This window comes from Mauremys mutica, chromosome 18 (genome assembly GCF_020497125.1).
Source record: "Mauremys mutica isolate MM-2020 ecotype Southern chromosome 18, ASM2049712v1, whole genome shotgun sequence".
NCBI classification, from domain to species: domain Eukaryota; kingdom Metazoa; phylum Chordata; order Testudines; family Geoemydidae; genus Mauremys; species Mauremys mutica.
In genome coordinates, this window is record NC_059089.1 from 20569156 (window position 1) to 20592186 (window position 23031).

At 45.9% G+C, this 23031-nt stretch overlaps 1 protein-coding gene across 1 annotated transcript; it reads right to left on the bottom strand.

Annotated features, from left to right (window-relative positions):
• Nucleotides 1-6711: 6711 nt before the first annotated feature.
• MYMK (myomaker, myoblast fusion factor) lies at nucleotides 6712-19615 on the bottom strand. Its single transcript, XM_044993163.1, has 6 exons — nucleotides 19481-19615; nucleotides 18754-18951; nucleotides 15904-16018; nucleotides 11299-11447; nucleotides 9228-9344; nucleotides 6712-7297 (listed from the first exon to the last, which is right to left on the bottom strand). Exons 2-6 carry the CDS (start codon nucleotides 18886-18888, stop codon nucleotides 7151-7153), a joined length of 663 nt encoding a protein of 220 aa, XP_044849098.1. The 5' UTR covers nucleotides 18889-18951; nucleotides 19481-19615; the 3' UTR covers nucleotides 6712-7150.
• Nucleotides 19616-23031: the final 3416 nt, after the last annotated feature.

A 23031-nucleotide genomic window follows, 5' to 3' on the forward strand; every position in this document is an offset into this window, starting at 1 on the left:
AGCAGCCGTGTTAGTCTGTATCCGCAAAAAGAACAGGAGTCCTTGTGGCACCTTAGAGACGAACAAATTTATTTGAGCATAAGCTTTCGTGGGCTACAGCCCACTTCATCGGATGCATGCAGTGGAAAATACAGTAGAAAGGAGTATATATATATACACAGAGAACATGAAACAAAGGGTGTTATCATACACACTCTAACATATATTACATTAAAAAGCCAGTCGGAGAACACTTCAATCTCCCCGGTCACTCGATTACAGACCTAAAAGTCGCAATATTACAACAACAAAAAATTCAGAAACAGACCCAGCGAGATCTGCTGAATTGGAATTAATTTGCAAACTGGACACCATTAAATTAGGCTTGAATAAAGACTGGGAGTGGATGGGTCATTACACAAAGTAAAACTATTTCCCCATGTTTATTCCCCTCCCCTACTGTTCCTCACAACTTCTTGTCAACTGCTGCAAATGGACCATTTTGATTACCACTACAAAAGGTTTTTTTCTCTCCTGCTGGTAATAGCTCACCTTAACTGGTCACTCTCATTAGAGTATGGATGGTAACACCCATTGTTTCATGTTCTCTGTGTAAATATACATCTTCCGACTGTATTTTCCACTGCATGCATCTGATGAAATGGGCTGTAGCCCACGAAAGCTTATGCTCAAGTAAATTTGTTAGTCTCTAAGGTGCCACAAGTACTCCTGTTCTTTTAGTTTGTTCTGCGTGTCAGGTGTGTGTGTGGGAATCTGTGTTTGTCCAGAGCCTCGCATGGCGGGGTCCTGGTCTGGGACTAGGCTCCTAGACTCTACTGCGGTGCAGATAACAGGGAAAGACACTCCCTGCTGGAAGCACCCCTCAGCAGAGAAGTCATGGCATTATGCACCAGCTGTAGTGCCTCCGTGCACCTGAGCAGTAGCCGAGAGGCGTGATAGTGGCATGCTGCACATCTGATAAGGGCAAATAGGAAAAGAGGAACCCTTTAAAACCATCACTCTGCTGAGCCAGGCTGTGGGTTTTACACAATTTAAAAGACAGGGCGGTGCCTCTCCCTGCACCTTATTTATCCCCGGATGGGCTCTGCACCCCATCCACACATGGAGCAGTACATGTCTGCACGAATGAGAAGCTAACTCCGCACGAGTAAAGCTTGCAGAATCTTCCCCTGTATCAGCCACACATGGTGCCTGTGCCCTGTACACAGACACAGAAGCTCTATTAAATTAAAATGCAGAATCTCTCCCATCTCATTTCTTTTTTCTTATCCGCTCCCCCCTTAAAAAGCCCAGGCAGTTTGGGCTGTGAAACCCAAATGCCTTTTGCAGCGCCAAGCACGGATCCCCTAAGTAATATCCCAGGGTTGGAGAATAAGACATTATATGAAGTAGACGGGGAGCTATAAAGACGCTTTAAAAGAGGCAATAAAAGTTTTGGGTTTCATATCGTCTTACCGAAGAGGAGAATAACAGAGAGGCAGGAAATTTCAGTAGCAGACATGACAAAGGTCACAGCACTCAGACTGCACCTTAGACAAAAACACCTACTCTTATGAAAACAGCAAGAATTTTTGGCAGAGGCTCAAGAACGGTTACAGGCAAAGCTCTCCACCGCGCTAAAAGGTTACAAGAGACTGTTTTGTCTACGTTGCTGTAAATGTTTATAATATTTCTCTGCGTTTGTATTGCATGGGATATCCTGCCTCCGAGAGACAGAATTCGGCTATTGTGCCTCTCATAAGAAAGCCTGGGCTTTGCTTGGTAAAGAGGGGAGCGGGTTTGCTTTGTTCTGTTATCTGTTTATAGGAAATATTGGCCCCCGTGTTAGGGGGATGGCACCATGGGTATTGTACTGCATGTCAGCAACGTATGTGGGGCCTGATCCTGCGCCCTTTAAACCGGTGGGAGGTTTGCCTTGATTTCAGTGAGATTGGAATCAAGCCCTTATGGCTGAGTCCTACAGTCCCAGCTCTGCCCTGGCATGGGCACATCTCCCCTGACATCAGTGGGGTCGTATTCTGCTCTCTCGGCTACCTTGGGGCAATTCCACTGCCGTCAGTAGAGCTGCACTGGCATAACCAAGACCAGAATTTGGCTGGGTGAGGATTGCAGAAAGCAGCTGCTTGTGTGGGCTGCGGGGAGGGGAAGCTCCCAGAGACATTGGGGGAGATCCTCAGCGGCTGAAATGGCCGGTGAGCACCTTGCTGTCCCCAGGAAGCAGACAGGGCCACCTCGCTGCCATCTGTGCCTTTGAAAATCTCCCCCCTAGTTTTAAAGCTCAGCGGCCGTATTTTGGAAAGCGGCCTCTGCTTCCGTCTGCCTCGGTTTTTGGCTGTCCAACCTTGAGACCGATTTTTGGAGGTGCTGAGCTCCCACTGGCTTTAACCAGACTGGGCACCCATTAAAATCAGGCCCAGGATGTCTCCCGTTGGGCATCCAGAAGTGGAGACGTGCAGAATTAGTGGGCTCTTTTGAAAATGCCCATGCTTGTGCTTAAACTGGCTGAGGCCCCAGGCCCTGCTGCAGCAGTTCAGATCCCCAGGGACGCCCCTGCTGTGCGTTCCGAAGACGGGCAGCGGGGTTTTCTCACTGGGGCCCCAGGCTTCAGGCCCCTGACCGCTGGATGTTTTGCCATGGTTTTTTGTTTTGTTTTGTTTGCCAAAGTCCTCTGTGCATCAGCAAGACAGGGACAGCCCGGGCAGCAGCAGAGCCAGCTCCCCCCACGCCGTCCTGCCAACGTAGAGGGCTGCTTTTAAGGCCAAGAAGGTCCCACGCTGTCCCTCTCACGGCATTTCCCCTTTAGCAACAGCAGCATGGAGGGTGGGTGGCTGGAACAGACAGAGATGGAACTGAAGAGTAGTTTGTGCAGAGTGGTTTGCAATGTCCCGAGCAGTGGGACATCTGCTCCTTCCCTGGGGTGAATTATCCCACACGCTTTGAGAGCTCCCTGCTGGGAAATGTCCCCGGATGGTCAATGTAAATTTCCCTTTCTGCTCATTGTTCCTGGCTGACTCTCTCCACGGTGCCACCCTCGATAATTCTTCTGCCTCCTTTGTGTTGGGTTAGTCCAGCCCCCTTTGATGCCGCTGCACCGAGCTTGCATGTTTGCATGAAGCTTTCCAAAGGCACAAATGGGAGGTGGGGTGGGGGTGTGATTTCCAGATGCGACAAAGTGATTTAGGAGCACTGGTGTCCTTGGCTTTCACTGTGCTCCTAAGTCACCTTGGTGCTGTTGAAAGTCTCACTCAAGGCTCCCAGCTCCCACTGATTTTCAATGGCAGCTGGACTCCTTATCCGTCCTTTGTGTCTTTTGAAAATCTCCCCCTGAGCTCCTTTAGCCTCTTTAAATATTTATCTCCTAATCGTTTTGAATAAAGGGTCAGGTTTTTTATAACCTTCTGCTCTTCTGTGGCCCTTTTAAGGAGGCAGTTGCTATTCCAGAGCCCCCCTTGCCATATATTACAGCAGTTGCTAGGGTAAGTGCTTTTTTTCTTTTTTTTTGGAGGTTTGCACAGTCAGTGCAGATCCCTGTTGCATCAGCACAAGGGGGAAAATGTCCCTTGCCTGGTATTTTATTAGTATGCAATAGACCAGTTAACTTTTTTTTATATAACACCTAAATACAGGGCAGGTGTGAGCAGGGCAGGTGTGAGCGGAGCAGCAGCTCGGTCGGCTCATGCAGCTCTGCCGTGCTTTCGCTTATTTGCCCTGAGTTTGCCAAACTGCTTGTTTGTTTGTTTTAAATACAGAACATATTTTGAAAGCATGTCTGAATCCTCTGCTTTTATGGATCCATTTGTTTCCTCGCATTCAGGAATCATAATACATATGTAACAACTCTTAGCAAGGGCGTTAGAGTCCTTTGCGCACGTTCTGTCCAAATAATTGGCCGTCTCTTACTGTATGTATATAGAGCACCTAGCAGAGGGTGGCCCCTCAGGCCTATCTTAAGAAGAGTACTGTGTCTGTATTTAAGTGATAAATGTCTGTATTTGGAACTCTTTCATTGGCTCCAGTTGATAGACTCAGTAATATGTGTTTTTTTCCCCTAAAAAATGTGGCCTACATTTTTTTGAAAGGGACTAGTGATTTTGGGGGCCTAACTTGAGACCATGTAAAGGGCCTGATGTACAGAAAATACTGAGCACCCGCCCCCGGAAAATCAGACTTCTTTAAAGTGTCTCAAAAATCCCGAAAATCACTAGTGACTTTTGAAAATGGAGGTCTGTAGAAGGCACATGCTGTTTGGTCCAAATGGTCCATAATACACGTTTAGTAGAAAACTTTAATTAGGTAGGAACTAGTCTACTTCCTTGTGCTACAAGTACATGTTTTAAAGCCTTCCATAAAAGGTTTTCCTCCCCACCCCCCTTAAAAACACAATTGCAGAATGGGCAAGGTAAATGCATGCAAATGGTTACTTTGAAATTATTTTTCTGCAGCCTGCTCATAAATCCAGCAAATTAAACTACAGCTGATGCTCTGCCCAGAGCTCATGCTTATGGCGACGCTGATTGTTCATACTGCAGAAGCATCTAGGGTCCCCAATCAGGGTTCAGGGACTCTTTGTGCTAGGTGCCAGAACAATGGCAATCTATGCTTCAGAGAGCTCACAATCTATGGTTAGGACCAGGTGCAGCCGGTGAGTAAAGAGACAGTATCTGGATCTGAACGGGGGTTGGGAAGTCTTATCGTCCCACTTCTACAGATGAGGAGCTGAGCCAGAGAGAGACCGAGTGACTTGCCGGTGGCAGACCGCAGAGCACTTGCTTTCCAATCCAGCAGCGTAGCCACAAATCATCCATTTCCTAAGCAGGAGGCTGCGGTCCCTCATGCATGGGAAATATATTCTGTTTGGGTGCAGTCTTCTGTTTGTTCATTGGCTATTGAAGTTTGCATCTGACACAGATTCCTGTGGGCTGAGCAGTGTTCCTTCGCAGAATGCTCCTTCGGATGCTAGGCAGGAATGCTTATAGCGTGCTGTGGGTAAGAGCCCTCCTCTCCCCCAAATAACCTTGAGACCTCCATGTGCTCTAACAAAGACAGCTGAACCATCTAATGGGCACTCCAAGCAAGCTCTCGATGGGAAAGGATCACTTCAAAAACCATGCTCGCAAGGGACAAAATGTGAATGCCCGGTAGGCATGTCTGCAACCCAGAGGCTATACAGCATGGGACAACCAGGGGACCCACCATGCTCATCTCTTTGGAAAACCATTTGTATAGGTGTCTGATTGAGTGATAAGCTGGGAAATGTAGCCCTGCATGTGACCCTTGCTGTAGGCACAAGACGATGGGATGTCTGTGTGTACCTGGAGGCAACAGCAGCATTGGCGGCACCCTGGCAGCACCAGTCTCTCAGTGGCGGCTGGGCCCGTTGTGCTTTTTCATTTATTTGTGTTTTTATTGGAAGCACATTCATGTTTGGTTGTCGCCCTGCAAGCAGGAGGCTGCTCTGATGAATGACCCTCATGGAGTTCTGTTCCCAAGGCACCCAGGCTGAAGGCAGGCCTTCAATGGACATTACTGTATATCAATACTACTCTAATTGTCCATGACATATAGTCTTGGCTTTTCTCCCAGACAGTCTAAATTAATCATACACTTCTGCTAGAGTAAATAGTCTATTCGATGGGATGTTATAGGGTTACAGCTCCTCCCCGCCCTTCCAGGAGCTTCTTTCTGTGCCTCTAATTTTCCATGTCGTTTACATACTAATGAGCTTCTGTGCAAGTGCACCTGGTGGCTGTGTGAGCCAAACAGGTTCGCAAGCACAAAGTGCCCAGTGTTGCCGCTCATTCGGAGGCGGAGTGGATTTGGCAGAGGAGAGGATGTAGCTGGGGGCCAAACCCTTCAGCTTCTCATTCGCCTGGGCAAAACTGCCATTGACTTTGCCGAGCAGTTTGGCTGAGTGAGGAGTGAGTCTGAGCGAAGCCAGAGCATCGGGGGTTTGCTCAGTATCTGCAAGAGCTCCAGGGACCAGCTGAGGGAGTAGACGGGAGAGCAAAGACCTGGAGGCTCTGTGCACCAGGCTAGGCTACCCGTGCCCCCCACCCAACCCTGCCAGTGCCCCCGCAGGACCTGCAGAGCAGCAGGCTGGATTCAGATCCACCAGCTAAGGTGTATATAGCCTCAGCTTTCAGCCAGCCTCCTCGGTCATTCAGGGCCATGGCCTTTGGGCCAATAGTCATGCTGCTCTTTACACCTGGGACAGTCTCCGTCCTCTCTCCTCCTTCACATTCCTCTTCAGTCAATTCCTCACAAACCTTCCCCTCACCCCTTCTGCACAGTTGTCTTCTCCTGTGTTTGTCTTGCCTTATTTAGGCTGTAAGGTCTCAAGGGCAGGGATCCTGTCTCCTCAATCTGTGTAAGGTGCCCTGTACATTCGTGGCTCTCTCTAAACGTCTAATAATGACATTAAGCCTCTGGTATCTGTACCCAAATCACAGTGTTAAAGGTTCAGTTGGGCCATACTTACAAATATCAACATGTTAAACATATAATGTTAAGAGAAGCTGTAAATAAAATAGTAAATTTCTAGCAAAAATACAGGCTCTGTTATTTCAGTGTTACAAAAAGCAAAAACCCACTCAGGCTTAGCAAACTCACACTTGCAAGTGTGCAAAGTGCAACATTAACGCTCATTTCCAAAGGCAAACGAAATGTGATGCCCCATAGCGAAATGTGGCCCACCGAACTCTCTGGGGGAGGCAAAGACCTGCTGGATTTACTCAGTAGCCAATGGACAGGATCACTTGCCAGCCAGAACTTCTCTAAGGTGGACAAAAGTTTCTCTTTGGGGAATATACACACAGTTACGGAGAAAGTTATCAGCTGGCTACATGGACACATGGAAGCTTCTGGTATGAATGATGGCCAAGAGACAAGGCCTTTCAGGTTGAATAGGACCAGTTTTGTTCATCAGCAAATTAAAAATTTGTAACAACCTGCATTTTGGTGTGGGGAGTGGCAGTGGAATTCTTTTCCATCATAGGAAAAAAAGCTTCACAGCTGGCAGCTTGTTTCTGGTCATGATCCCGACTGGAATAAAGAGCGAGGGCTGCATAACTTTTGTACGGTCCTTCCAGGTGGTGAACAGGTGTCTGTTGAGATACAGATGCCCCAGTCTCCAGGCAGGGGGAGAATCTTGTCACACGCAGCAGCAGAGAGTGGAGCAATCCAGTTTGGCTGGGTTTCCTGCATTCCCTGCCTTCTTGTTCACCTTGGGCAGCAACAGGACAAAGGACATGGCCAAAGCACAATGGTAGAAGCTATGCACGTAGGTGTAATCCCACTCCTGCAATCAAAGAGACCGTCAGTGAGAGTTTCTACTACTGGAGGATTTGGGTCCTCTCTGGGTTCAAGATTTTCACATCTCTGAAATTTTAGTATATTTCATATACACCCAGGACAGATTTAATCCCATGGTTCTCTGCCCTGTGACCCCATTCAGCCTTTTTTCCTTCACTTAGTGCTTTGCTATTTGAAATTCAAGCTGTGCTGCTTAGTTGCGATTGGTCAAATAAATCACATGGTATTATTTCTGTTCCCTGACTGGATGAGCAATGCTCTTATAGGGCCTGATCCATTGAAGTCAGCAGCAGTCTTTCCATTGACTTCAGTGGACTTTGGATCAGACCCATCAGCAGATTTCTGGTGTGAATGCCTGCTGCAGAAACCAGATTTAAAACAAGTTCTCTGCCACTGAACTACCTTTAGCTCTCTGCTGATACTTGGATGTGCGTGCTGAAAGGCTGCACTCTGAGGGCCACTCATGCTAGTAAAGACCAGTCACATGGATGCTCACAGAAAGGAAAAACAAAAGGGAGGTGGACTGTTTGTGTCACTTTTTGCTGAGCTCTGGCTGGCTGTTGCTGCTTGAGCTGGTCTCTGGTGTAATTTCACCCTTATGGTGCGAACATATTTGCTACTCGTGGTCTCCCACAAAGGAGCTGTGTCCAAATAGGCTCACAACTACCTGACCCAGTGTGGTTTGCCTCCGCAACAAGACCAAGTTTCCAAAAGGGATTGGCTTCTATTTTGGCCAGGATGAATGCAGAGGACTTCTGAAAATGGGACCTTTATTCAGGTGCCTCAAGGGGAGCACTGAGCTCTTTGGAAAATCTCACCCTTCGAGGAGCATCACTGAGAAATGCTCGGTGTACACGGTCTACCCATCCCCTCTTCTTTCACCATGTTACAGGCCATCTGGGCAATACTGGCCATGCCCACCAGCTCAGGAATGAGATCCTGAGACCTCTGCCTCCCCTCAGTGTTGAAAAAGGGCTTCCAGCCTTAAACAGGCAACGATGGAAAAGTAAAGTGGAATTAACACCGGCAGATTTGCACATTTCCCTGCTCTTGAATGAAGTGTTTCATTACGCTGCTTAGGAGAAGCTGAAGCAGAAGGAAGGAGGAGATTGTGGATGGGAGGGAGGGGAATTTGTGCCAAGTGACACTTTTACGTTCTGCTAGAAGTTGCAATTACTTAAAGCTTTGAAAAATAATCCTCTGGCATCCCTGTGAAGTCGTATCGATTTGCTCCCAATGCACAAAATGGCAGTAACACAACAGCTGAACACATGCTCAGCTAGAGGCTGTGCCGGGAGTGTTCTCTCATTCCTCTCCCCTTTCCTTCATGGACATTGGTGACGTAGGTCCAGGTGAACACTCTAATGGCTGAGTGGTGGCCCCACCCCTTCCTCCTCCAGCAGGATTTCGTATGGGGCCCAATCCATTACGTGGCCTCTGCATATGTTTACTGGATCAGGCCCCACGCATGATTTAGGCAGTTGAATACCCGGCTTCCCCTGGTTCAAGAGTTGCTCTGGGGCTTAGGCGGGAGATAGGTCTCCAGACGCTTAGGCTGAGGCAGCCACATCCACGTTCAGAGGCAGTAACATGGGCACCGAGGGAGCTTTCACCTGACACTGAGGTGCAGAGTGACTTAGGCACCTACAGGGTTTGGTGGGAGTCTTGGGGATTGCAGGGAGCCAGAACAGCCAAAACCACTACTCAGCACAGTGTCACTCAGGTGAGCCTCTGGCAGTGGTTTTTCTATATGAACGGGACACCTGTCCGCTGGCACCTGGACTAAGACCCACTGACTAGGCAATCATTTTAGATGAATTCTGGCCTGGGCTGGATTCGAGCCAGAGATCCTCTTACCCTGGGAATATCCTTCACACCCTGTCGTGATCACCGTAATTTATTGTGCAAACAGGTACCTCAAAAAAGAATCTCAGCATGAGCGCTAACGCCCCAAAGCAGAAGCCTGGGCCTATCTGTTGCGTGTAGACGCTCTTGTCTGGGTACAGGCCTCTCTTCTCTTTCATCTTCTGCAGCTGGAAGGGAACAGAAAGCATGTGAAGCCCTTTCACCCCACGTTCAGTCTCGCCGTTCAGCTTCTGAAAGATCCCATGCAATTAAAAAGCAAACCAAGCAAAACCTCTGATAGTGACTGGCTGGTGGGTTCCTCTCTTTGATCCTAAAGCTCTTAATGCCTGGAACCAGACCAGAGGTTCACTTGAGCAGAGACTATGCTGGATAGTGGACAAAAATGTCCTCTGATTAAAACACCCATCCACGTATTCATTTGTGATCGAAAACTGGATTTTAAAGCCAGCTCTTTGGAGCTGAGAGGTCCCCAGTGCCCTGGAGATTTCTGCCAGAGGCACTGACTATAATTTGGGCTTTAGAAAGTGAACAGGATAACTGAAAAGCAGGCAGTTTAACTGTGGGCATCCCATCCTTGTATGCAACTGCCCACAGGAGTGCCATATATTATTCTAATGCCAGGATATTCTTCATCATTCTCTTTTCATCGGTCTTTCACTGCCAGGCAGGTGTGTAAGCAGACTCCATATGTCCATGTCCCATCTTCATGGTGGCCAATCCATTGAATGGCTTCCTGCCATGAAGATTGGACATGGACATATGGAGTCTGCTGACACACCTGCCCGGCAGTGAAAGACCCATGAAAAGAGAAAAATGAAGAATATCCTACATGGCACCGGTAAGAGAGACGTGTTTGGTTTGAAGTTTTCACAGGACCATGGGGAATGAGGCAGTCTGGGTGAAGGGCCATCTTTATCTCGAAGGTATGTTGGTTTTTCAGGATTGGGGTCTGAGGCGTCTAAAATGTGCATGGAGAACAGTATGCTGGGGATGGGTGAGCCATGAGACTTCTATGGGTTGGGCAGGAGGCTGGTCTTGTGTTTACGGCAGTGGACGGGGATTCAGGAGCTCTAGGTTCAATTCCCATCTCTGTCTCAGACTCCCTGTATGACCTTGGGCCAGTTACTTAGTCCTCTCTGTGCTTCAATTCCCATCTGCAAAATGGGGCTGGCTGCTGCATGTCTAGTTGTAAGTCTTTGGGCCAGGGACTATGTGTTTGCATTGTACAGTACCTAGTACAATGCGACTCTGATCTTTGTTGTGACTTCCAGGGGCTCTGCAGTAATACAATACATACGAATAAAGGCGAATTAGCTCTCTGCAGGGCTTTAGGTGAAGGTTAGTGACATTATTAACTTGGGACTTGGCTCACTGAATTTCCCATGATGCTTGGTGCTTACACAATCTATGTTCTATCAACTTTACACACACACACTCACTCTCATAACTCTGACACTCTCTCTAATAAATCTGACCTGTGGCAACCTAAGTTTTGCGGCATAATATACCCTTTGGAAGGCCACTGTTTTCTTGTCATCCCCAGAAGTTGGAAACCACGTTGTGTAGCCTTAAAACAGAATCAGGCTTGTGTTTGTTCAACCAGAATTATGGCTCTGCTGTACCACCTGTTTTTATGCAAATCTTCCATTGATTTCAGGGCAATTTATCAGACCACACTACCTCCTGGTTATTGTAAAAACTCCATAAATATATTCTTGATGACTAGAAACATAAGAACATGAGATCCATTAGAGTGGCTCAGACCAATCAAATCTGGCAATTATCACAAAAGCTTTTTGTTATTTGCTCGCTTTCTGTTTTCATTGAACAAGAAAGGCTATTTATTCTTCTCATAGAATAACCCCATTTCCCTTCTGAATCCAGCCCCAGTGTCATAATGCACAGCAGACTTTGGTTTAGAAAAGAAAATTATTCCCCCTGCAGTATCTTCTCTGTAGCTTGAAAGCTTTACTGGGAAATTCCCAATCTGGTCTTTGATGGTAGCCTGAGAGGTGGGTACAAGCAGACCTCAGGGCTTACGTGGGACTGATGTGGTGGATAGAACTCGGCAGCTTCTCTGTCCAGAAGTGACTTTTAGCCCATGTAAAGTGGCCGGCTTACCCATTTCACGGTTATCACAAGGACGGCCGTCCCGATTGGTCCCGAGTAGACGCCATATCCCCATCGATCATGGTAAATCCTCACTGCTATAGTGAGCACGCCGAACATCACAAAGGTCGACCTTTTAGGCTCATCGAACTCTGCCAGAGCTGGAAGGCACAAACCAAAGTGAGGATCAGAGCATCTAATCTTCCATTGCTTTGATTTTGCTCCAGATATTTGGTGTTTCTGCAGCACCTTCCATCCAAGGGTTCACTTTGGGCTAAACATGGCTGACAGAAGCCCTGAGAATTTGACCCTAACCCCACCGCACCGCTATTAGGTCGGTATTATTATACAGTGCATGGGGAAAGTGAACTATAGAGAGGCAAAGTGGCTTGCCCAAGGGTGGGCAGGAAATCTCTGGCAGAGTTGTGAGTAGACCCCAGATCTCCTGACTCCCAGGCTCTCTGAGGGGGAAAAAAAGGTAATTTAATGTTTCATGAAAATGTTCTACCCAGCAGGTTAAGATCGCATCGAAGAGCACTGAGATCACCAGAGCTACTTGCCTCCAGGCAAGCAGGGGTTAAGGGGAGGTTAGCAGAACACCTGCCGGAGACGCTGCAAAGCTTTTGCACAGAGAGCGAGAGTCTAGCTGCAGACAGGGTTTGGTGCACATTTTGGCGCAATGGGGACATACTGAGATTCCTAAACGTGTCTTACACAGGGGACACCAACTGCTGTCCAAGAGGCTGGTGATCGATTGTTCTCCACGTCCCTTGAAGATAGGACGAGAAGTAATGGGCTTAATTTGCAGCAGGGGAGACTTAGGTTAGATAGTAGGAAAAACTCTCTAACTCTAAGGGTAGTTAAGCTCTGGAAGAGGTTTCCAAGGGAGGTGGTAGAATTGCTGCCATCGTAGGTACAACGGAGCGATCTAAGACCAGGTAGTTCTAAAGCACCTGGCCCTCTGCACGCAGAACAAACAGGGCTAGGAATATTCATCCAGGCTGATGGCCCACTCAATGCTTCATAATATTTCACGTGGCAGCTTTCCCAGCTGACAAACTGCCCAGGAGCAGATCAGTTAGCACTGTGTAGCTGGCTACCTCCTTCCCCTAAGTCATCAATTACAGACCGAGAGACGCAGTAGGAAGCTGGACTCTGACATTTTCTGCTTGTCTGTCAAAACAATTAAGGTTTGGAACGGCACAAGACTGCATTGTATTGTACTGGGCAGTGGCACAAAGGGGGTATTTCCCATTGTCCCACATGGTGGCATGACATAATTGTGATTATTATTATTTGTGTTACTGTGCTGCCTAGGGGCCTGAGTCATAAGCTAGGACCTTATTGTGCAAGGGGCTGTACAAACACAGGCCCACTAACAGTATTAGCCACGATAATCATTTCTTTCCAATAAAGTGCTATGAGGAGATCCAACTGCAGAAACCTTGTTAATAGTTTAGGCAGAACTTAGGCCCTCTAGTTCTTTAGTACCCTAGCGTGAGACAGGACTTGCTGTGTTATCTGTAGGGAATATAAACTGCACGATTATTTCAGACCCATGGCTGTGCAGACAAGCGCTCACATGGCTCAGAGGTCTCGTGTGTGTGGCTTTCCAAGGCACCTCTGCAGAAAGAGATAAAGGGTAAAACTTTTCAAGTGTCTCCGAGATTTAGGAACCTAAGGGCAGGTCTACACTAAGAATGGGGGTCGAACTAGGGTACGCAAATTCAGCTACGTGAATAGCGTAGCTGAATTCGAACTACCCTAGTTCGAACTACGTACCCGTCCAGACGCCGCGGAACCGAACTCCGCGGCTCCAAGGTCGACTCTGCTAACTCCAGCTGCCGAGGTGGAGTACCGGAGTTCGAACTAGCGCTTCCGGAGTTCGAACTATCGCGTCTAGATCAGACGCGATAGTTCGAACTCCGGAAAGTCGAACTCACCGCGTCGACCCGCGCGGTAAGTGTAGACTAGCCCTTAGTTCCATTTTCATAAGTGACGCAGGCACTCAGGAGCCTGCATCTCATTGAAAGTCAAAGGGATTGAGGCTCTTAAGGGACTCAGTCCCTTTTGAAAATGGAAATGAAGCTTCTAAATCAATTAGACCAGGAGTGGCCAAATTTACTAACCCTCCGAGACACCTACAATAATCTTCAGAAGTTCAAGAGCCACAAGACACACACAACCAGCCCCAGGGGGTGGCACCTGCCGGGGCCTGGGGCTTCTGCCCCAATGGCCACCTGCGGGGCTAAAGCTCTTAGACACCTCTCCCTGCAGGGCAGAAGCCCCGAGCCCCCCCCCCAGTCTGGTAGGCAGAGAATGGGGGTGTGTGGAGGGGGAGCTCCAGGAGCCCCACTTTAACTGTAAAAGAGCTGCATGGGGCTCACAGTTTGGCCCTGCCTGACTTAGACACTTTTGAAAGGTTAAGATTTCCAACGATGATGGGGAATTTAGCCATACCGCTCCCATTAATTCCAGTGGGACGTGTGTCGCTAAATTCCCCTAGTTCACTTTGCAAGCGCCAACCAAACTCCAGAGGTTTGAGGGAGTGGTGACTGAATTCACTTTCCCAGGAGATCCTGGGGAACGACATAATATTCAGTTTTCCAGGACAAGCCAAGGCACTTGAGTCAACTGAGCCAGTGGTTCAGGTGTGGTAGGATCTCTAGCTTCCTCCTTATTCTCTTCACTTTGAGTCCTCTGCCCTAACGACTTCGCACCATCTTCTACATGGGATCCTATAGGGCTATTCTGGCCCTGTCCACCCTAAGATCTGAATCCTGCTAACTAGCTCTGGATGCAGCATAAGCTGCACAGACACCTGCTTGAAGTTTGGAACCTTGAAGTCGCCAATGCAAGTAAATTATTAGAGGCTTTTGTTTAGCACAGAATCAGGTAATAACTGATTAAAAGTTATGGATCCCAGTGGGCTTCATGCTTTTCCAGCTTACCCAGCTGTGTTATGGCTGTCCTGGATTTGCATTCCAGGAAACATGCCCAAGGGTCTTTACGTACGCACATGTGTGTTCAATCTTTACAAGCAACATGGTGAAAAGCTATCCCGCATTTCAGTCACCACACCTTCTATGTCCTTGGATCACATTTTTAAAGGGATAAATGTCCGCATTTTAATTTGTTTCCCTGCTGGTCAATAGTTTAAACCTCTTAGTTCTGATTTTTTTATTTTTTTGTACAATTCAATAATAAAGCAATCAAGTTCAACCTAGCTGCAGCCAGCCAAGATATATAGGTTAAATCTCACTTACCTTGAAATTGCTATAGTCTAGTGGAGAATGGCCCTGGAATCTTATTTGCCTATTTTTTTAAAGTCATCACTAAGGAGAGTACAAACATGATGGATAGATTAGGAACCCGTTGAACCCTTCCCTTGCTACTCTAACTGTTGTTGAGTTGAGCTCAACCATATTTGTGAATAACTTTTCTCACACTCATTTTAACATATGGAAGGTTTATCATGTTCCTTGTTGTGGGGTGAAGTACTCCTGTCCCCCTCTTCTGTGTTAATGCTGCATATGGAAAGCAAGGATTGGCCAAGTCATCCTTCCATCAAAAGAGACCAGAGAGGTGGGGATAAAATGGTCTCAAGGCATGTTGGGAATGTGACTGTGTAAACTCACACTTGAGCCATGGGAAGATTGGTAGAGTTGAGTGATTTGTCAGTCTTTCATGTGACTCAAGGTAGAGAGTATCTATTCTAGAGCTGGTTGGAATTTTTTGAATGAAACTGTTTTTTGTTAAAAACTGGCCCTTTTGCCAAAATGAGAAATTCTTGTGAAAAAGTTTTTTTCAAAGAATGTGTGGACAGTTTTGGAAAGGGAAAATTTTGTCTTTTGTTTTTCTTCATTTTTTGTTCTTTTTTTTTTTGCCCTTTCTTTTCCCTTTATGGAAAAAGGAAAAATAAAGCAGGAAAATGGGAAACATGGGGGGGGGGGAGGGAGGGGAAGGAGAAAATGAAAACGCTCAAAACCCACAGATTTTAAATAAAAAAGGGTAACAAGATATTTTTTCCATTTCCCAACTCGCTCTGATATTTCCTCACAGCCAAAATCAGGCCCTGACAAACCAGGGGGATTTATTTGTTAGAAGAAATGAGTTTTGATTTGCTTATGTATGTTTGCCAGAGTTTGAAGAAATGAGCCCTGGCATAAAAAGATGTGCTTAGGAGTTGATAATGGTGGTGGACATCCATCTGTGGGCTTCTTGGCTTCCAGGGCGAGGAGTGTGGTACAAATACCTAAACAGACCTGTCAAGAATCAGTGCTTGTCTTCAGATCCAGAGCTTTTCCAGCCACTCTTTAGGAAAGGTACTGTCTATTTGTTCTGAGTTTGTACAGCACCTAGCACAATGGGACCCTGACCTGTGATAATATACCTGAGGCCCTAGCACAATTCAAATCATAGGAATCCACAGCTTGGGTTGGGTTCCGTAAGGGAACATTTCAAGTTGGCTCTGATAGTTGCGGGTCAGAGGAGGCAGCATCTCTCTCATAACTGAAGCACACTAACCAGTGTGACACAGACACCAACAAGTCCTGTACCTAAAACACCAACCCACAAATACGGCAACATGTTAAGAACCGATAGACTCATGCTTACCCATCAGCGATACCCAAATGGACAAAGCCGTCCCGTAGATGCTGAAATACTCCAGGATATCATATCGCATGAAACACAGCACTGACAAACCAGGTCCATCACATGCATGGTAAATCTATTAAAAAGGATAATACAAAGGCACGTTACAAATGAAAACATGACCATGCAATTTGTTAGTTTCCATTGTATCTTAGCTCCTTATCAAGCCATAAAGTCTTGAGTCAAAGCCCACTGAAGAAAAAGGAGGCTCCCTTTGATTTCAGTAGGTACTGGATCAACCCTAAGGGTATGTCTGACACTGCAACTAGAGGTGTGGCTGCAGTATGTGTAGACATACCTGAACTAGCTAACTAGAATAACAATAGTAATGAAGCCGGCTAGCTGCTCAGATACATAGCCAGGGTCCTGGGCAGGCTTGAACAGCCCAGATCAAATGTATACACGAGTTGCAGTCACATCTCTGATGACAAAGTAGACAGACAGTAAGTCAGCGGCTCAGTCAGCACCAGAACCCAGTAGTCCTGATTACAGCTGGGTGATTAATTCAATAATTGATTCAAGAAATGTTGCCTTTATTCCTGTTTGCGAGTTGCCCGTAGACAAGCATCCTTTTCGCTAATGAATTCATTGTGCAAAATCGTTTGCTGAAAGTCTTGGTCTGTGAACAGCTCATTGCCGGAACCTGTGAGTGATGACCAAGGTGTTTTGAATGGAGACACAGATTACACGGTGAGCTTCCTTTCCCTAACTCTCGGGATCATGTTTCCAGTGTGAATGAATTTTCTGGGTGAAATTCTTCCGCAGGCAGGGGTCAGCCCACAACTGATTGACACTGTGTCCTAGGCCTTCGTGCTGTTTCTCCGTATAAGGGCAAGTTTCAACCTCTGCAGCATTCCCTTAAAACTCACTGGTTCAGTGGACGTTCCTGCCCGTAAACTCATTCGCTACAATATTTGCAAAATGTTTTCATGCCCAATGGGTCTGAGCACAGGCAAAGGAAATTCACTGGAAAAATCCAAGGCATATTTGTGGGAAGTCTTTTGCCGTAAGTATTTGCCCAGCTCTGGTTTCTTCCTCTAACAACTAGACTCCACCAGGTCCCCTCTGCTAGCAGTGAGATGCTTCTCAGTTCCTGATTTGGTCTCTTACCCATTTGGCAACAAATGGACCTTAAACCATGTTTGCTGGCGTTTCTCTCTGGGGATCCCAATATCGTTTACGGTGAGAACTGCTGCAAGTTCTTCAGCCCATTCTCTTTTCTATGGCAGCTTTTGCCATTGAGATAACTCTCCCCCCTGCTTGGTGCTGGGCTTTGAGATAGGGAGGAGAGAGCTGGAGAGAGCATTTCTGGCTGAAGTAGAAGCACTTGCCTAAGATGGACAGATGCTTTCACTGGTCTGAAGAATTTCCTGTGGGGGAGTCCGAGTGGGACTGTACAATGCAGCAGCAGCTGCAACACTGCGTTGCTCGTCCTGACATACTCTGACAGCCCTGGCAGCTGTCTCCCTTTTCTTACATTTTAATATTTTGCATCTTCAGATTATTCTCCCAATCCACCTCCTATTGAAGTCCTTGGCAAGTTTTCTATTGGCTTCGGTGGGACTTGTAATAGGTCCTAAAAAGCTGCCAAATGTGTTTACGTGGCATGATACAATTTTATTAGCCTGTCTGGTAGGTTTTTAGATGCTAGTAGGATTTTTTCCCCCTGTTAACAAGGCTGGTCTTTATAGTGAGGGATGAGCATGATCCTGTGGATGGAGCATTGGACTGTGCATCTGGAGACAAGTGTGCTACTCCTAGCTCTGCCACCGATGTACTTTGATGATGCTGGGTATGTCACTTAACCTTCCTGTGCCTGCGTTTCCCTACATCTGTAACATGGGTGTAACGATTCTTACTTGCCATTATAAAGTGCTTTGAAATCTACGATTAAAAAGGCTAAATATTATAGTTATTGGGCATGGTGGAAGAAATCCAGTTCTGTTCAGGTTCTTATACCATGATCATCCCCACGGTCTCTTAAAGGTAACTATGTTGATGATGCAAATTCTATTCTGTATAGTTAAGCAGTGTGTGTATATAATAACAGAGTGAACAGTTGTGCGAAGTCCTACTCACCTGCATGACTAGAGCAAGTGAATTCATTATTTCCATGTGCGCATGTGAACAAAATAGCTTTCCTACCCCCATTATTATCATGGGAAGGGACGGCAAATAGGTTTTCAGTCTAGGCTGGTACATTTTCAAGACTGTTCTGCCAGACTGGAAGGTTAATAATCATCTTCCTTGATAATTCTGTGGCATCTCCCTCAATCTTTCCTCTGCTACTCCATAAATCCCCCCCTTTCCAGCGTTAATTTACACCATAATTCAGCTACTGTAAAATCAGTAATTCCACCGCATGCTTTTGTCTAAAATTACAAAACATCAACTTACTTTAAATACAGTTTAAAACCAAAAGACAGGATGGCCCCTTATTAACTGTAATGGAGAAACGGACAGACACTACCACGCCCTAAATGTGCAATTACGAGAAAGGATTCAAATATATTTCCCTATGATCACTGCTCTGCGTTACCATAAACTGAAGAATCTCATTCAGGACACTCAGGGCAATACCCAGTGGGAAACGCATCCAATAGTGGATATTTTTCAGCTACGCGATACGGCATGTTCCCTCCCAGTGTATGGTGTTTTCATCAGACTCCCATTAGTATTTCATAAGATTCCTGTTTGTTTGTTTGTTTTTAAATCTTTCAGCCACTCGTATGTTTGTTTTCCCTATGGAGCCTCTGCAGAAAAGGGGTAAAATAGCACATTGTCTACAAAACAAACAGAAGGAATTCTTACCGCAACAAAGAACATAGTGAAGAAATAAACCATGGCTTCCATGTGGAATCTTCGCTTGGCTGCAATACTGATGGTCGGGAGGAAGACCAGGCTGCTGATCGTTGGGAGAAGAAGCTTGGCAACTAAGGAACCCATTGGGGGATGGGTGAAAAATCACAGGAAAACTCGGAGGAATATTATTATTCAGAGGAATAAAACCTTTAAAAAAATCAGTAACAAAGCTGGTTAGAGAGGACTCGGAAGGACAGCATGGAGCAGCCCTAAGTGGGACTACAGAGTGTTGTGAAAACAGCTGTGGCAAGTGTGCTTTAAAATTTAAATGCCCTGATGCTGGGTTCGTTCTAGGTGATGTCAGCAGATGACACATGCCAGCAGCTGAAGGGGACGATGGCACAGCTGCTGATGGCTTGCCCTTTAAATGGTCTTCACATAATCTCTCTTTTTTTTTAAACATTCCTGAAACTCATTGGCGCTCAATGGGGACAAATGCCCTGTACCGCCAAGCAAAACACCCTTTGACACATCTCACTCTTGCCCAGCATTTTTGTAAACAGGCTGTTATGGTGTCAAGAGAGAAGCAACATATATGGGTCAAGTTTTTAGTTCCCACTGAAAGTAGCAGAGTGTACATATGTGTACTGGAAAGGAGAATAGGCCTCATTTGGGCCAGCTAGTGACACAGATTACATGCTGGCACAAGGAGGTATAGGAATTCGGTTGTACCCACGCATGGACCTTGAATCCAGGAGCCCAGAAGTAAGCAGACTGCAGGCTTGCTTTTCTCCACCACCTCCCAGTTTGGCCGGGAATGGATGGATTAGCTCCACCTGCTCAACTCATTGGCCAGGCAGCGGTGTCAGCCTATGTGTATGTGCTGCTGGGATAGCTCAAGAGTAAATTACTCCCCACTGCAGCTAGGAGGAAGCAAGGGAAGACCTCTGACTCAGAGGGGTGTCAGGGAGTCACAGCGCCCCCCAGGGTTACTCTTGTTCATTGTCACTTTGTGGATTTTTTAGGTTTTCCATCATTTTTCAGTTAGTGAAAACCAAAAAAACATTATTTTTGGTTTTCAAATAAACAAACCAATTTTTTTTTGACAAAAATGAAAAGTTTGGTGAGAAAATTTCCATGAGCTCAAAAAGCCATTTTTCCATTAAAAAAAAAAAGTTTTAAAGAAAAAATTGGGACCAGCTCTGGGAGGTGCGGTTTACATGCCACCCCTGCTCTAGCCCGTTGTGTGTTAACATTCTGAGTACTTTTCCATGGAAACCACTTACTTTAAAAGTATGGGTCACTTTACTCAATCTTAGTAGTAATTGCTTTCAGTTGAAATCATTGAACTGCTCTTGGAGTCAGGTAGAGCTTGACAGAAGAAAGAGTGGCCAAACTTGGCCCTATGAGATGGCAACAGACCAGCTGTTTGTAGTGGTTCTATCTGACCTTAAAATCTATGAACCTTAAATGGACGCGGTCTGTGGAAAAACGATACACAGGAGAGTTTTTGTTGCTGACCTGCAGCTTGTGTCCTTTTACTTATCTGAAGCTATTTAAGTTCTAGACTTAACAGTGGCCATGAGGGTGTGATGATCCACCACCTAAAAAAGAACGTACCAGCTGCAAAGTCTCCTTCATTATTTTCCTGCAACAAGCAGAGACCTAGGATTGGCTGTAATCCTTCCATAATTTCTCAGGTAGGGTGTTAAGGCGCACTAGTCATTCAATGGGTGAAAACCACACAGGATTCCAGCAGGTAACAATCTGTTACATGTTCTTGTCTTGTCATGTGTGTGTTCTGACACAGTTAAAATTCATCCTGTTTCTTAGTAATGCCCTAAAGCTTTGCACCGTGGACCATATAGCATCTTAACTGCTGGAGATCTGTCTGAAATAGTGGAGCAGTAGAACTTTTCTGAAGGTAAAGGACTTCCCCGAATCCCGGTGTGTTGAATAAAGCTGTATGAAAGGAAACCAAAAGCCAAGCAAACGTTGTGCTGCTAATCTACTCAGTGGCCTCTCTCGTTTATTATGGCTTTTTATTATAGCCCTGTGGCTCCCCTCCTAGCTTAATATCTTTTCCTTGGAACCTTGGAGAGATTCTCAGCATCTTTTCAGTCCAGCTGTTCTTGTGAAGCAGGGAATAGGAATGTAATGCTTGAGCAATAGTCCTGTGGTTGTGGGCTCAAGTAGAAAATTGTGGGTCATGCTATGAGCTACCGTCTGTTTCTTGTACTGATAGGACAGGCTCGTTATCTCCCTGGAAGAGATCTCGCTGAAAGGGATGCTTGGAATGAGAGTCTTCTCTCTAAAACAATTTAGCCATGGTGGAAGCGAGGAGCTCGTCAGTTTGGTGGATTAATGCATCTAATCTCTCCATCCTGTTGTCATCACCATAGTTCCTGGGTTGGAATGGTGTGAACACTCCCAGAAAATGAATTTCACCACAAGGATCTGGATTAATTTTTGCCACGAGTATTTGGGCGTGCCAGCTACAATCGTGTTCTCCACAAACATTTGTACTAGTGCCATCACACGAATGTTTGTGGGAAGCAAATTGTGCACCTGGCCAAAGTGAATTTGTTTAAAAATACGAATGAATATTTGTAGAATTATTTTTCTTTGCCCAAGCTCTACTTGGAACCTATTGGAAAGGAAACCCAGTTGGCTGATGGATGCTGTAGGTGCCAGCCATGGAAAGTGTTCTACTGAGCAATAAAAAGTACTATAGTTCTCAGAAGCAAGAAAACATTCCACAGGTTGTTGAATTTTTTTTTTTTCACAGCTGCAAACCCCGGGCCTGGTGTTTGGTTTGAAGCCAGTGCTTTAGGCACCAATGGGGAAAAAAACACATCAGGTTGCACATGTGTTCCAGCGATTAACAAAAAAAAAAGACACCAAAGAAAACAGCAGGGCTGGGAAGGGCAGGTGGCTGGGTAACATCAGTAGTTGTAGCCCTGGGACTGCTGCTTAAAAGACCTTTGTTCGAATTGCAGCCAATATAAGACAATGTGTTGGACACACAGGCCTTTCAAATGTTGATGGGAAATGTTCCACATGACAGAGGCTACATTTTTTCTCTTTCTTAAACAAGTAGGAAATCTCAATGGATAAGCAAGTTTTCAGCTCATACACTTGATACTCATGGAAAGCAAATTTTAGATTCATTTTCTGTGAGCATTTGCACCACTTAAACTCAGATACTAAGGTGACGAAAGCAAGATGGAGTGATAGACCCTTAGATAACATGGCATAGGCATGAGAATAAAATAGGGCAGTGGTTTTCCACCTGTGGTCTGTGGACCCCTGGGGGCCTCTTCACCTCCATTTGACATTTTTTAGGGGGTCCATAACTGAAAAAAGGTTGAAAACCACTGGAATAGAGGATAATTCCTGTGCAGGAAAGGCCTCAAACTCAGCTTGGGACCAAAATATTTATTTAGCTCAGCGATACTCAGAGGCTTAAGAGCAGTAAGTGGTTCTTTAATGTGCCTCCTGTGGCTCTTTGCAGCACATGATATTAAAACATGGGGTGATTTAATTATTAACCAGTCTACGTTATTAACCTATCAGGAGGCGTTTACTATGTTATCAAACAATTGTCGTTGATAAAATAATAATACTTGGTCAGTCATTTTGCTGTAAAAATTATATACACCTCTACCTCGATATAACTCTGTCCTTGGGAGCCAAAAAATCTTACTGCGTTATAGGTGAAACCGCGTTATATTGAACTTGCTTTGATCCACCGGAGTGCGCAGCCCCGCCTCCTTGGAGCACTGCTTTACTGCGTTATAGCCGAATTCGTGTTATATCGGGTCGCATTATATTGAGGTAGAGGTGTGTATATATATAATATATAATGAATTCACACTGCTGTGGCTCTGGCTTCTGAACCAGGGGGGGCTGAGTATCACTGACTTAGATTGTAAATTCATTGTGGCAGGGATTATGTATATAGAATAGCATCCTGGTTTTGGTTGGAGTCTCTAGGCCCTACCATGCTGCAAATAATTTAATATGTTGATGACGATGATAATGAGAGAACCATAGAGGGGCCTTCGTTGTAGAGCGTTCATCTAGATTTTGAACACCTCTACAATAGGGGATATTGGTATCTGAATTTTGGTTCAGCCCAGATTTGGACACAGTTGTTCACATTCCAAACTCTCCCCAACATTTCCGGGCGTTTGAGTTCTGGAATCTGGGCTCAGGCCCATCTATTAAGAACTACAATGTAACCATCCATGGGGCCAGTTGCTCAAACTGGCTAATAACCCACCC